Here is a 17097-nt window from a genome sequence, read left to right as displayed (position 1 = left end):
ATTTTAATAAAGTATTTTAAAAATTACTACGTAATTTCTAGGTCGAATAATAAATATCTTTAGCAAATAAATAACTTTGCAAATAAAATATTTTAAAAAATTTTAAAAATAATATATATATTTTACTTATCGAAATAAAATCCTCGAAGGAGGATAATAAAACTTTTCGACACAAAAGCAATCTCCGATTGCACTCGTCAGAATCTTATCGAGAAAACTCCTAAGTAACTAATCAGTTTCAACCTAAAAATCACCGAAAAGAGTCTAATAAGAAAACAGAGTTCGAAGGAAACCAAAACGAAACTTTGTGAATGAAAATAGAAGAAGAGGAGACAATTGGAAAGGGAAGCTGAGGGGAAGAGGAACGAAAGACAGAGACCCGCACCGCCGCACTTATTGTTGGTCACAGCATCCGATCACGGAACCAGGACTTAGAACGCGGTGCTGGATTGCGGCTGTCGAGACGCACCACCAGGCACGTGCGGCACCAGGTGACCCCCGGTGCCGCCGCCACCGCCGCCGCCGACGACGCCGTCCGGGGCACCGCCGACCATCGTACATCCCGGCTCCATGTCGTAGTCCGGCTCGAGCGCAGGATTCACTCGGCCGTTCGATTCGTCCTTGCTGCCGTAGAGCCTGCCGACGCCCGCAGCTAGGACCGCCATTTGCTCGCCCTCGGCCGGGTCCGGGCCCACCCGCTCGACGTCTTCCGGAATGTTCACTACGCACCTAAAGACGTCGTAGCCCGGCGCGAGTCGACCGGTCAGGAAGGCGACCTGCGTGCCATACGACACACCCACCAGAGTGATCAGCGACAGCAGCATCGCCAACGTTCTGAACGGGAACATCTGCGTCTGCGACTCCTCGTCGTATCCCGGATAGTGAATCAGCGCCGGCAGACCCATCATCGGCTCGCCGCCGCTGATGCGCACCAGGAAGGCGATTATATACGCTGACAGGCTGCCGTAGGTGTTGCAGTAGTCCTTGAAATGCACCACCATCAGCAGCTGCGGGAACAGGATCACGTAGACCAGGTCCGAGCACATCGACCAGAGGCCGTAGATCGACGGTATCGTGAGTGCCATCACGGTGCTCAACACACCGACCACGCCAATCCCCGCCCGCATCACCCAGATGATCTCCATCTCCGACGCCTGCACAGGAGGTCGCGGACCCAGGTGGGTCAGTATCGTTGCGTCACCGGAGATAAACGAATAATGGAGACAACATTCCGCGAAATTCGTCACAAATACACTTTTTGTGTCGTGCATTAGATTTCATCGATATGATGACAATTGTTTAATCGTGAGAAATCGATTCTACGCTCGCGTAACATATTGTAAATAAAAACCAACATATTGTAAATAAAAACCAATGCAATAGAGAGCAAAACGTAATATTTAAATGTGCAACTCATGCAATTCAAATATATGTAATATGTAAATCAGAATAATACAATATATGCAGCAATTTGTTCCTATAGAGAAAAAATTAGAAATATACGAAAAATTATGTTTTTATAATTGATAAAGAAATATTCCAACTTTGAGAAAAATCTACTTGACTTTACATAAAAATAATTTATACAAGAAAATATTTCTTTATCAAAGGTTAATAAAAAAAATTAAATTGTATAAATATTGATATTTTTTAAAAAATTAAAAAAGAAAAAAAGACGAGAACAAAGTTATCAAGAATTAAGTTTCAAAATATTCATGACAACATGAAGACTTTGCGTACTAGAGGCTTGTTATGAAAGCTCATCTTGTTTTATACACAGCTCGTTATAAAAGCTCGTCTTATACGCGTTAAAAATATGCTTCGACATGTGTGACATACTTGTGTCAAGAGGTTTCGCCATGTGCATAAATGCAAGCAAGATGAAGTATATATGAGAAAAAATGACGAGCGAGATAATGGCAGAAAAACTTACCCGCTGACGGAAGATCAATTTGTAAACGTTTCTAGCAAACATCGAACTAGCAGAGAGGATGCTGCTGTCCGCAGAAGACATCACCGCCGCCGATACCGCTCCTAATCCGAAGAAGGAAACGAAGTTCGGTGTCAGATGTTGCAGGACCAACGGCAGAATCATGCTGGTTTCCGCCTCCGTGAAAGGATAAGGACCAGTGTATTCCGTCTCGTTCCAAGCTGTAACACAAAAATTGCATTTCTGACGACAGACCTGCAAAAATTCAAGCTACGGATATCTTCTATTCTCTACACAATTTTTTTCAATAAAGAACAAATTAAAGTAATTTTTATAAATATCGAATATCATAAAGATACTTAGAAAATAAAAATTTAATTATATTTAATATTTATAATATTTAATATTTAATAATTAACATAAATAAAAAAATAAAATAATAATCTTTTAAGTAATATTTCGCTTTTGGAGAAGTTTTGTTAAATTCAATATCTATTATTGTTTGTCTCACTTATTAGTATTTTCTATTCGGTCTCGCTTTTACGAGCATAATTTATATTTTTATTTTTTTTTATCCATTTAACATCCTTCCACATATCAATAAAAAATTGCATTTGATATAAATATCAGCTATAACTAACATATGTAACTAAAATAATACTCTAAAGAATAATATTCCCTATAATACTTCATAATACTTGAGACAAATGTAATAAGTTTAGTGACACACCCATTATTTTGATTTATTTGTTTTCTATATTTTTTTGTTTAATATCACACCCATGATTGCGTAATTCAGCTCCCTCTCTCTCTGTCTCTACATATATATATATATATATATATATATATATATATATATATATGTTTCTCTTTCTTTTTCTCCAGCCTGTGATCCTTCCGCAACATACCAATGCAGGATACCGAATTAGTTCCGGCGACCTGGTCGCGCGTTTGCGTTGTAGCGGGCACCCGAGTCGCATTACGACCCTCGCCCTCGTGAAGGCAACGCCACATGGCAAAGTCCCACGCTATTGTACACGCTGCAGGGCATCCGGAACACCCCTCGACCGTCCGCGCCCCTTCGCGACCATTTCTAACCCCTCCTCGCTCCCTATCGCGCCGCTTGTAAATACCAGCAGCTCTCTCCTTGTCGCGCCACCAAATGTCAAGTAGCCTTCGAATGCGAAGAGGAGAACGTGGGACGACGAGCAAGCCGGGTTTCTCTAATTCGATCCTCTCGTACCGGAGGATGGGAGGCTCGTCAAGGGGACGCGTTACTGCACCCTCGAACGAGACGGTGACGATCTCGGGGGTGGAGAGGACGAAACGAAAGACGCCTCGTTTTATTATTAATATATACTTAAATTGGGGGAGGGGGGCTCGTTCTCATCGCCGGACCTAACCGACATTTCCTTTCTCCGCAGAGTTAAAATATCTTTCTTCATCGCAAAGAAATTAAAAAAAACATTGCTTTATCAAATTTATCAGCGCATTTTACTTCAATATTCATTTAAATATTCTGCTTATATTTATTCCATTTCAATGTAATAACATTTATATGAAAAATAATATATAAAATAGAGAGAATTAGATATCGCTTCTAAAAACGATAAACGTCTAAAAAAAGATCTAATGAAAATGTCTAAAATAAAATTTAAATAAATTTGAAGAAGAAATATGACGCGGCAAAAACATCTTCTACAAAGAAAAATTGCGATATGACAAGTTGATCAGTCTACCTCAGTCTACCTCAATTAATTAATTGATAATTAAATGTATAGTACTCACGAGTTGCTTTGGCAATCGCTCCAATGAGAACGGGAGGAATGGCCATGAGGATGCAGCCTGCAGCGGCGACGTAACTCAATATTTGAGCTCTCCCCGCAGTTTTCGAGGAGAGGACGCGTTGGAAGTACACTTGCCAAGGTATACCACCGAATATCAAAAGTAAACCATAATCCAAATAAAACCAATACTCTTCGGGTTGTACTTTGCCGATCCAATCAACGTCCATGGAACTAAGGGACTCTACCTTCGGATTTGTCCAAGCGAACGGGATGCACATCCACTGTCAACAGAAAGCATTACAACGCTGTCTTTTACAAAATTGCATACATTGTATATGAATTGACATTTATACTGATATTCTTGATATTTTCAATTACTCAATATCATGATTAGTAATTTATCTTTTGTAAAATTAATCTTATATATATAAAAAATATGAAATTAATTTTTTAATAAAATATATTTACGGTATTTACTATGCTATTTTAATATAAAGTAAAATGAAATTATTTGCTCCACAATGATTAAAATTATTGTAAAAAATAAACGAGTACTCATTAATAAATCTATCTATTTCTATGTATAAAAATATCATAAAATAACATTTATTTTACATTAAATTTTTTTATTAATACAATTAGAGAAAATAATCATATTAATAAAAATAAAACTTACTTAAAAGTTCATTCACATATGATTTTAATAAAAAATATAAAGCTCTAAATTGGTAATGCAAGCTATTCCGATTCTTTTTCTAGATAGAGAGAGCATCTATTTCGGTACTGCGATTATCTTTGAAAGCCCTGATATTATCGCGATTAATCACAGTTAATGAATGATGGCCTTGTGATGGGGGGACGAGTTTGCATTCAGGAAGAAAAGTTACGAAGTTCAAAACGAAAATATCGTAAACGTATAAAATAAGTTAATAATTTTATAAGCTAAAAATAAATTTTTATAATTTGAAAATGCAGATTAGAATTATATTCTTTAATACTTGAAAATTCATTAAATTAAATTTAATCTTCGTTAATTAATTTAAGCAGTATCTTATAAATTTAACAAGGAACATCCATTTTTCTTCTTACAATTCAATTGTTAATTACGATTGACGAATTTAAAATGATAAGATTTTTGAATTTTAAAGTTCGCAGTAACAGAAATCTCCCCAACAGAGTCTCGCAGAAATAATGGCTCGATAGTATTCTTAACGGTAAAGTAAGTGGGTCACCGCTTGTACGTCACCGAGTATAAATTTGGTAATATAAACGCCCGCAATAGCGGGGCCACGATATCGATCAGCTCGTATTGTACCGGAGACTCGTCCGACCGTGTCCATTGCACGAGATCAAACAAACTACAGATAGATTTATCAGAGTTTCGCTCTATTTGAAATGCAAAAAGAAACATGCAATCAAGTTTAATAATATAACAGAATATGATTCTATTTTTAGTATAATTTTAAATAAAGTTTACTTCTCTCTCTCTCTTTCTCTCTCTCTCTCTCTCTCTCTCTCTCTCTCTCTCTCTTTCATGTATATTTAAATAATTGCCCCAAAGTTGTTTAAAAAACATATTAATAAAACAATTAAAATAAATATGTCGAGAGATCGTGATGTCAAGTTATACATTTATGTAACAATTACGATTGCAATCACTTACCAGACCGATGAATATGCAAAAGAGCTGAATGACGTCGGTGTAAGCGACGGAGTAGAGACCGCCGAAGAGGGTGTAGAAAACCGCGATGCAAGCACTCAGAATGACGGAGGTGCCTTGGTCCATGTCGATGATGACCGCTAACGTTGCGCCAAGGGCCGCGAGGATGCCCGCCGCCCAGAAGACCTCGCCGCAAAGGGCAGGTAGAAAGAGGAGGCCGCCCATCCGCTCCCCGAACGCGTCTTGAAGCGGATCCAACATCGTGACGTACCCCTGCTGTCGCATCTTGTTCGCGAAGAAAATACCACCTGAACAAAGAATTGTCAAAAATTGTGAACGAATCACTAAAATAATTGCGATTAGTTTATTAGATACAGGAGGAAGTTCTTACGAAGATACATCTCTAAAATTTTTTATTATAAAAAAATAAAATTCTATAATGATTGTTTATATTCTAATTAAAGATTTTTTGATGGACGACTATCGTTCGAAAAGAATATTTGAATTTTACTAAGTATTTTTTTTTCTTTATTTTATTAATGTTTTAAATACTTTTTTAAACATTTTTTAACAATTGTATCGATATGTATATGAAGTAATTTATTTTTAATAATAAAGACTATGAATTTCGCGTATAAATTCAATTTTTTCTTTATAGATTTATACGAAGAAATGTTCTGCTTTCTAAATAATAAAAGATAGTTTGTTAAATTATATTGCAAATGCTTGATTCTGTTGACAATTCTTTTTAATTGTCTTGTAATAATTTAAATTATTGTGTGCTTTCTAATTAATTTTTACGCGAAAGAATGTGTCGAATAGAAAAATTAAATTTAATATATTATTCAAAGTAACAAAAAATATATTTTCCAATTTTCTTGGCTCCATAAAAATTGAAAAAAATAGACAAAAATTTAGCAGACGAGATTTCGAAAAAACTGGGGACTTAGTACTTTGAAAAAATTTACTCATAAATTTTTTTCATCAATATAATTTTACTTGACGATCATTCATAGATATAAATACGGCGAACTACGCTTTCAATGAACGACTTATAGTCGCGTTTATTCTTTGTCGAGGTCGTTCCGCTGCGAGCGAGACATTGGTAACAAAGTTACCGCCTTTATATGTGCAAGAGTGTCGATAGCAAACACTTCGTTGACTTCAGCTGTCTGTTATATTACAAGAATTCTATTGTCGTAACTCGTGACGCTTGACCATAAGCATTTCTGTCGTATAAAGAAAGCTATGCCATCGATCGACAATCTCTCTCGATCGTTCTTTCGGTCTTTGCGAGTTTGCGATTGTAAATTCCACCCGGCTGATTAAGAGTTTATACAACATATCGTAAAAAAAAGTTTCAACTGCGTTTCTACACTGTACCGATACTATTATTAATATTTTTATACAAGTTTTCCAACTTTGATATACGTTATCAAAACAGAATTTGTACATCAAGGAAATTATAATTAATTTGAGGAAAATGTGTAAATTAATATACATTTTTTGTTGTCTTTAAATTGCAACTTTTTTATTTCTCGAGTACCCAATTTATAGAGAAAAACATAAGGTAATTTATTTTTTTTACTAAATATTCGCATAATTTTCTCACATAAAAATTTAAAGAATGCTATAATAGCATATAAATTACTATCTTTTGTAACTAGATGTACCGGATATATCGTATGTCAAGAAGTTAAAGATCAATGTATACCCGAATGTAACAAATAAGTAATACAACGCCAAACGCGTTTTAAACTCACCGAAAACGAGACTGAGGGCATATCCAAAGGGCGCCTGACACCAAATTAGGCCCTTCGTGTAAATTGCCTCGGCGGTGCCGTTGATGTAACCACCACCAACCCAGGTCGCCGTCATCGTGAATATCCCGACGAAGAGCCCGATCGAACGACCGGCTAGCATAACCTCCTCCTCGGAGTCGTTGCCCGCTTCCTTTTTCCTGGCCGCCCATATTCCCACACCCAGGATCAACAGATAGAATAGAACGATCGAAACCACCCCGGCAATGTTAATCATCTTCGGGGAGTAGAGGTCCACCGGCGCGAGCTCGAGCTGACGGAGACGTAGGTCCGAAAAGTTCGGCGGTTGATCCGCTTTAGGATCGTCCGGATATCTGAATTCATACAATTTTAGAAAAATTATTGCTCTCGAAATTTTCTGGCGAAAAAGATTTCGAGAAAATTTCGCAACATTTCAATTCTTATCTTATTATAGATAAACTCTTTCAAAACAAGAATGTAGTATCGATAAAATATAAAAAAATATAATACATAACGCGCTTGGAAAATATGAATATTAATAATTAAAAAATATTATTGAAAAGACTATGACAAGTCAAAAAAGATATCGTGAAAGCAAAAATTATATACTCTTTTCTTTCTAAAAATTACTTTAATAGTAAATCAATCACTAAATGAATTTCATCTATTAACTTGTGATATTTTATAATTTAATCGCGCAAACTTGCTCTTTGCAAACTCGCTTAATAAGAATTGACCTTTTAACAGGCGCTTTGTTCATAGTGTATTGCATTCTTGACTGTTAAAGCATAACAAAAAATATAGACAAACGGATTCTCTTTCTTTGTTCGCTAGCAGCCGATCACGGTTAATATTATCGCGGATGCAAAAGCTTCAGCGGCTTTTACAAAGAACTTATCAATTTCGCGTAGAGAGTATTAAAGTCTTCTGCTTGATTAACACTGTGGCCGTCACGCTCGCGCCCAACAAGTGCAGCTAAGCGCAAATATTATGTTTCTACCCGAGGGGCATTTAAATCGCTCGAGCGAGTTCACCCTCTAATCCTGTTAGGCGCGGTCTACCCGAGGCGTCGCGCAGCTCGGCTTCAAAAAGACACAACTTTGATTGAATACAGATACGCATTTACGCAGAAACGTAGAATAGAAAAAATTACAACCCTTTTCTTTAAAAAAATTAAAGAAATTTTCTTTTAATTTACACAAAGAACATATGAAATATTTGTGTTATAAAATAAGTATAAGGGTTGAAACATGATATTGAATTCTTTGAACTGTGCTGCGACATCGATAGAAATAAAAATAGTTTTTTATTAAATTATAATAAAAATTCTATTTCCTCAACGAATGAAAGTTTGAAATGTCAAAAAAAGGAAGAGACTTAGTTTGTAAAATATCGGTGTACTTCTATAGCCAAGAATTTTTTTTACAAGACAAACAGACTCCTTCTTCAGGAACAAGAAGAAGACCAAAGTTTCCAATATATTATTCAATGTTTCACGAACTTATGGCCAAGGAATTTTTAATCGGCGAAAAGTAAATCGATGTGTCGCGCGAGTGATCATCCGCGACTAGATGGGGTAAGAATGTACCTTTGAAATCCCCGCGAGGTACAATCACGCAACAGCGGGGGGCAGCCTCACACGGGCACCGGTGGCATGTCCTGATGACGGTGCTTCCAGGCGGCCGACGACGACGCTGGGTTGGGGTTTGGGGGGCAGCAGTCACCCCACCGGAGCGAGGTCTTCTGGGAGGGGCTATTCCTTGTCCTAAACGCGAGGCCGCCCATGGGCGCTGATGGCCATCGATTTTCACCCAACTCACCGAGCCCGCTGCTTCCCTGTCTGCCTGGTTTCTTCGTTTCCACCCTCCCCTCTCGTCTTCCACCTGCACCCACGGCACCGGCACCGATCACGGGGATCAGCACGGTCCTTCACCTGGAAAAACAAAGATTACGTTATTATGGATATTCGATAACAAAAGAATGAAAAATTAGAACAAGAAAAGACTTGAGGTAAAGAGTTTCACATAATATTACATTTAAAGCGACGTGCATCAAGATCGAAATTAATATTAAATCGAAGAAATTGTTTTCACCGTCAAGTATCTTTTAATCAGCTATGAAACTTATATTCTTAGAAACTTGCTGTTTATATTAATGTAATGCGCACATTGGAAAAAAAATATTGATATTACTGATTACAGAAATATGTCAAAAAATTTTCGGGTACAACATTTCACAGATTGCAGTTAATTTTATTATTATAATATAATATATAAACGCCAAATTTTCAAGATTTTATAATATATACTTTCCATGACACATTTAATAAAATTTTCTTTTCTCTTAATAAAATAATATTTTTAAATTTATTTTAACAAAATAAAAAAAAATTTAAATTTAAATTTTTTGATCCTTTTTCTTTTTATATATTTTAGGATTGATTATAGAAATAGGCAAATTATTCACCTTATTCTAGAAATAGGCAAATGATTAGATAATAAAAGTTAAAATTAATCGATCACATAATTAGTTTGCAAATGTTTATAATTTAGTGTTTAAAATTTAATTATTAATGTAAGATTGTTAGAAAGTATATTGTAAGAAAATGTATTGTAAGAAAAATTGAGAATTTGATAAAATTATATAGAGTATATAAGACATAGAAATAGAGTTATAGAGAGAGAGAGAGTTCCACAAGTGCTCTAGTCACATATTTTTACATCTGCAAGAATACATACTTTGATTTTTATTTGTGGATTTATATTATTTTAGTATCAGTATGTATTCTAAAACTGATCGATAACCACTTTATAACATTATAGCGTATCAAAATGAAATTGTTTTGCACAGCTATAGTTGTAATCTAATGCTGGTCGATAATTACTTTATAGCGTTATAGCTTTGATTAAAACGAAATTGTTTTGCATAATTACAATTGTAACGAACTGTATGGCAACTTTTATACAAAATAAAATGATACAATTAAACGATTGTTAATATTTTTTATCAATCTTGCTTCAGAGTAACAATTCCAATTCACTTAACTGAAAAATCCCCTCTATCAATGAGATACTACAACATGACTTACGAGCAAGTTCCTCGCGACTTTGCTGAGCAGCTCTCCCAAATCCTTCAGGAATCCAAGAAGTAGCAACCGCGACTACCTCATAGTACGTGGGACCAGTTGTTGGCGCAAGTGATCAAGTCAAGGTAAGGAGACCGGCAACGAAGACGGGGTGCAGAGTCGGCTTTACGTGACAGAAAGCACAGAATTATCAGTCCCGAAGGGGATGCGCTGGATATCGAACGGATCGGCGTGTCGTTCTCGTAACCGTGATCGTGATTCTCGCCGTCGCCGCCACCGTCGTCGTCGTCGTCGTCGTCGTCGTGATCGGAACGACGCTGCCGTGTACGTCGTCGTCCCGAGCAGTCGCGGAGGCTACCTCGTACTGAGGCAGTCGACCGTCTGCCGTTTCGCGCGAGGACCGTCGTCAACGACAGAGGGAGGGCACTGGTGGTGTGATATTGATTCAATCCCCGTGACGTCACAAAGCGGCGTCGCGCGGGGGTGCGCAGCGCCCGGCGTCACCCCGCTATCCCCCGCTGGCCCGAGGCCACCCCCTCGCGTCCCGCCGCGCTCGTCACCCGTTCACCCCTTGCCAACCCCCATTTATCCTTCCTTCGTTTCTCCGCGAACTCGACGCCCCCGCCGGGGGCGAAGCGGGGGGCGTGGACTACCCCAAGTTGGCTGTCGCGAGTCTGCGCCCCCGTCGCGATGCTCCCCGCGACCAAGATCGCCCCCTCTTTTCCGTTGCCCTCTCACCCTTTCGTCCGGCGAACGGATGAGCGGAAATTCGGGGGAGGAAAGTGAACAACGAGTTCGTTCAGGAGATGAAAAGCCGGTGCTAATGTCGCTCTTTTCGGGACGCGTTATTTCCTGGCGAACGCCACATATGCGTGGGTTGATCCTCGTCGCGAAGAATCGAGCGGACCCGATCAAGCCGGCGATTTTCTTAAAGCGTTATGAGATGTTTTCCGATATGGTCGCTCTTCTCTACAGCTAACATTACACGATAGTAAAAAATTCATTGATACCATTGAAGAATTTGATATCGAACATGAAAAACTTAGAATTTGATATCGAACATGAAAAACTCTTTAAACTACTTATTTAGGTGGAAACAAAATCCGTTTGCGAAAAAATTTGATAACAATATAATTACAAATCTAATTAAAAATCTAAATTAAATTATAAATGTGATGTATTTTCTGTACTATTGAAGTAGTAATATTGATATTTAAAAAAAAAAATACAAATTAATTTATTTTCAATAGTCCTAGGTTATACAAAAAAATATAATAAAAAGTATCTTACTATTAAAAACAATTATACTATACATGTCACGAACAAAAGATTCTTTTATAAATCCTTCAATAATTTTAGATGTAATTTTTTTTATTTAATTTATAAAAGCGAAAAAATATTTTCTAAAAACAAAGAAAAAGTAATGCATATACATATATATTTTTTAAAATAAGCTTACTTTCCTTTTATCGATTTTAACTTCGAGATAGATGTAATATCTGAATATAAATAAAAATCCTTATAAATCCTTATAAATATTCTAACAGATTCTCGCTGACAGAAACTCGTCTCTTTAACTTCATTATAGAGTTATATCCTGAAAAATCTAGGATATCTACTGACGTCTGCAGTAACATTTCGGATTCTCGGAATGCGCGAGCGCGTAGGTGGAAGTTTATAGAGGATGAAACGAGGGTGCGAATGGAGAACGTTTCAATAGAGGGGCGCACGACCTGGCGAATCGATCACTCCGAAAAATATGTTCGACATTAGAATCACTACTGTAGTTAACCAAATGGTATTAACCATTAATGGAAATTTAATATGTTTTTCATAAAACTATTAGACAGATTATTTAAAAAATAATTCTATTAAAATGAAAATTATGAATTTTATTGAAACAAGGATAAGGAAATTAAATTTTAAAAAGAAATGAAATATTCTAGTGAGATGTCACATATCGGATTATGAAATAGGACCTAAATATAGAAAAGGGCACGTCGAGATTTGAATATATTTTTACAGCAGAGACGATTCTGCGAATAACTGCAAAATATAAATTTATCAATATATAAAATTATATAAATTACGCGAATGATTTTCACTATTTGAAATGACAAATGTGAAAACTGTGAGCTCTGCAACTTTAACTTATATTCTTACTATCAAAGAGAGATGTGCTATAATAAAATTAATGTAATAAAATTTACATAATTATTATAGTAAAATATTATAAGCACATATAATATATCTTTGTTACTTAATTTTTTATATTATTACTTATTTTCGCGATTAATTTTCAGAATAGATCTTTAATTTTTATTGTTTTATCGTCCTCTTCATTGTAATATTACACAGTTCAATGGAAGTGTAGTGATTTAATTATAACATAAAGAAATCTTATTCTTATGTGAATTGTGAAGTTTAAATATTTAAAAATTTAAATTTTGCAAGATATAAAAGTAACGTGTCTTTTGAATAAATTGTAAAATTTCGAAATTGTTAATATGCTTCATGTGAAAATCAAAACTAACGCGCGACTATCATGGTATTAAAATGCTGACATCAAAAGGAGGAAGATAAAACGATGAAAATTTATTAATGGCTGAATACTGGCCATTAGTAAGTCAAGAAAAGAGAACACAGGAAAATATGAATTATTAACAAATAAAACAATATAGATAATTATGAGAATATGGAAATAGAAATGGCAAATTTTCTGGTTAATTTTCTCTCTTTAGTTTTCCATAATCAAAATCGTCTATTTGTTTTTACAAATTAAAAACTGTATTCGCAATTTTCCAATCACGTCATACTATATTTTAAATACATAAATATAAAAAAATTGCTCATTTCAGTTATAAATTTCACAACATAAATAAAAATCTTTTTCTCTTAATAATTTTATTGAGAGAGAAAGATTTTTATTTACGTTATGAAATTTATAGCTGAAATGAGCAATTTTTCTTATATTTGTATATTAAATTAAATTAAATTAAATTAAGTAATATTATATCATATTATATTTAGAATATTTATATTAACGATATATTATTTATACTATTAAGTACTTTTTAAAATATTATATATAAAACAACTTGTAATATAAGATTCTTAGCACACATATATGTATGAATATGTAATATGAGTTATATATAAAACAACTTGTAATATAAGATTCTTAGCACACATATATGTATGAATATGTATAATATTTATACAGTATGAATATATTTAATAAATGTTCAAACTGACTCAACCTTGTCAGCAAGGTATACAGTTGACATTTTATCGAGTATCACATATATCAGTATTCTGAAATAGAAAAATGTTAAATGAAGATTATACTTATCAGTAACAAGATTCTCTTGAAAGAATAGATATTAGTTCAAACAAGAAAATTGCGAAAAGAATAAAATAAGGGATCGAGGAAAATCCAATAAAGAAATTTTCGATATAGAAAATCCGCGGATCTTACGAATCCACAAAATAATTAATTCCTTTTGCTTATCTTCGAAATGATTTTCGCGAGCGAGCATAAAAAGCGGCAAATTAAAAACGATGGATCTGATGGGACGAGTTCAAACGACCCTGTCGACCTCACTCGTCACGAAGTCAAGCACCGACGTCCGCGGAGAACCGGTGAATTGAAACTCGCCCGGTCACGTGTCAGGTGAAGTACCCGGGGACGACAATATGCACGTGCGCCACCCGTACGGCTCGTAACTGGATATGACGAAATGGGGGTGTTTCACCATCGGGGTTATCGAAGGGTGATACGAGGCCGCGACTCTCGGTCCACACGTGACGCACTTGTAGATCACAAACGGCATATCATGTTCCGGGATAAGATCGATTCGCGACCGCTCGTTTTATTACGGTACAACACTCCGTGTACAGAATTACATCACTGTGCTTTCCACTGGGTTTGATGCCTAATTAATGGAACAGTTCTAATTTGAATATGTCTATAAATATGTATATTGAATATGTATCTATTAAAAATGTTAAAAAATTTTCTATAGATAAAAATGAATCTTTTAAAAATTAGTGACAAAGACAATGAAATAAAGTTTCTTTGTATTTTATTTATTATTATTATTTTATGAGATGGACGATGATCAAAATGGATTTCTTTGACATGATGATTAGTATTGATTAAATAATAAATGTGGATAATTGAAGAAGATATAATTAATTAATTCGAAATATCCACTAAGACTATCTATGAAGTTTTTCAGTAAATGGTAGATAGTGATTATCAATAATCCTATTATAATCATCTTCACAAGTACCACAAATACTACTCACACAAATGATGTAGTTATTACTATATAAATTTTCTCTAGGGGGAATTGACACGAAAATTTACGAGAATCATTATTTATCTATCCTGCAAAAGTTACTTTATTTATAGCATATAATATAATAATAAATTGGAAATAAAACGTCGGAACGAGATAAATCGAACTACTATTAATCGATTTTGAACGTCATGTTAAAAATTAATGGATCGAATTTATTTATAAAAATATATTTAAAAAAAATTATCCGACGTTATTAAAATATCCGACGATATCGCTTTAAATATTTTCGCGGAGTTTTATTAAATTGTAATTATATAATTCCATTATTAAATATGATTATCATTATTAATAATTCTCCGAAAAAAAAATTAAAGAATAAATTTGGATTATTTTATATCAAAAAATTAAGAAAAAGGCAAATTAACATTTTTTCACGATTAAATAGATTCAAATTTCAAGCATTCGGCATAACGATGTATAAGTATCTATACATCACGTTGTTTCGAAAAAGAAGAATCAAATAGAGATAATATTTATGAGACCTGATATATGTATTGTAGATAGCATACGATGTAGCATACGAAGACGAGGAACTAATGAGACATTACGTCACGAGAAGTCGATGAAGATGAATGAAATTGTATCTGTCTCTCGCGTCCCGGGAAATTCTTCGAGGTGTCGGATCGATGGAGTGCGCGGGTTTTTGCGTGATGTGCGGCACTACATAAGTTCGTTTAAGCACCCGTGAAGATCGCGATATATCGTGAAAGATGTATTTTTAATGTGGAAATTACGAGCGACGTATAAGTATGCATGTTACCGATGATAATTTCCGCCATTAAGTGAAATTGTATAATCTACTACAAAATTATTATTTGCATTAGATGGAACGAAATGGAAGAATGATAAAATTGAAGATTAACGAGGCATTTATTTCCGCAATATATCTTACTATATAAAATTATTTTTAAAATTAATTATTTTTAAATATCGCGTTCTTAAATAATAATTTATTCGCGAGACTCTAAATTCGTGAATGAATACAACATGGCATGTATATTCTGAAATTTCATTTTGGATACATATTTTATAAATATATGAATATACTTGATAAATATATACTTGATAAATAAAAATATTTAATAAATATATACTTAACAAATGCACATTTTAAAAGTAAATTTGTTTTAAAAGTAAAAATTTTGTAAATATAAAAAATATGAAAATCATATTTTATATTCTTCCTCCATTTATATATCCTTCTTTCTTTCTCTCTATATTTTTTGTATCATGTAAAATACTTCCCATCAACTAGCTTTCATCTTTTAGATTCAAATAATTTTAGAAAAGGCTTTTTGACGCTTACCTTATTAAAGATCAAATCTGTTGAACATGCGACGATGCGAAGACCGGATTCTTTGCAGATGATGTATTGCAGACAATCCAAGGGATAGGGCAAAATAATCGGTGCACCGTCCTTAATTCTTATAGCCGGACACTCTGGAGTTTGGCACTGAGGAGACAAGGTATCATCGGATAATGGAAACGGTGACGATCCAGCGACGATAGAAGCGATAATTAGGCAAAGCGATGCGATGTACTTCATTTTCTCGTTTTCTGCAATCAAGCATTTTTTTATGTTTTAGATGACAATTAATGATATAAAGAGTATTTTATTTCCGATATGAATATATAGATACAAGTTCTTTTTTTTATTCAATGAAACGTTAAAGCGTTTTATTTTTTCTCGGTATTCTAATCTCTGATAAAAAGCGCGTAGCATGAGGTAAACTTAAAACTTTCTATCTGCCTAAATTATTCTTTGCCAGCGAAATGCGTACGTGCTGATAGAGTTAATGCACGTGCTTCGCTCGACAATTTCTATCATCTAGAATGTAACTATTCTTCAAAATAGATTTGTTATTTAAAATGCAAACGTACTTACTATATTAACATTCGTTTTAATTTCACTTTATTTACAAATATGCCATAGGTGACATGATATATATACATAAAAATATTCTAAACTTGATTTTTATTCAATTTGTGTAAATAGAAATCTAATTAAAAGAATCAGCAATAATTAAACTATCATTATAAATTAAACGTAGATCGATTTAAATATTAATTAAAGACAAAAATTAAAAAATATTTAAACTATTTGTTATTTAATTAAAAATATTATTGTTTAATTAATTGTAATAATATGAATAATACAAAATTCGTAATAATACAAAATTCCAAGAAATATTTAAGAATATATTTAGAAACTTTCCGTATCAGATATTATTATTTTTTAAATTGCGTGAAAGAAAATTTGATATCGTTTCACAAGTTTGTATCGATGGTGCCATCTATTAGCAAGTGAAAAAATTCAAGAGAACAAGGTGATAATGTAAATGTGATGTTAATTCATTATAATTTGATTAATATAACAATATTAATCAAATTTATTGTTAATTTAATTAAACAAGTTATTTATAATAAATATCAATCTTGTAATAATCACATTGTAAAATGTCTAGCATATTTATAATGACAAAGTAC

The 17097-nt window shown here is 34.1% G+C and overlaps 1 protein-coding gene across 1 annotated transcript; it reads right to left on the bottom strand.

Moving 5' to 3' along the window:
- Window positions 1–157: 157 nt before the first annotated feature.
- On the bottom strand, window positions 158–10589 carry LOC105252126 (high-affinity choline transporter 1). The gene is made up of 7 exons (XM_011259377.3): window positions 10247–10589; window positions 8747–9091; window positions 7141–7511; window positions 5381–5685; window positions 3719–3998; window positions 1934–2151; window positions 158–1154 (listed from the first exon to the last, which is right to left on the bottom strand). Exons 3-7 carry the CDS (start codon window positions 7412–7414, stop codon window positions 432–434), a joined length of 1800 nt encoding a protein of 599 aa, XP_011257679.2. The 5' UTR covers window positions 7415–7511; window positions 8747–9091; window positions 10247–10589; the 3' UTR covers window positions 158–431.
- Between the last annotated feature and the right edge of the window lie 6508 nt (window positions 10590–17097).

The sequence above is a fragment of the Camponotus floridanus genome, unplaced genomic scaffold (genome assembly GCF_003227725.1).
Source record: "Camponotus floridanus strain SB8 unplaced genomic scaffold, Cflo_v7.5 scaffold3, whole genome shotgun sequence".
NCBI lineage: Eukaryota > Metazoa > Arthropoda > Insecta > Hymenoptera > Formicidae > Camponotus > Camponotus floridanus.
This window is presented reverse-complemented; position numbering and strand designations above follow the sequence as displayed.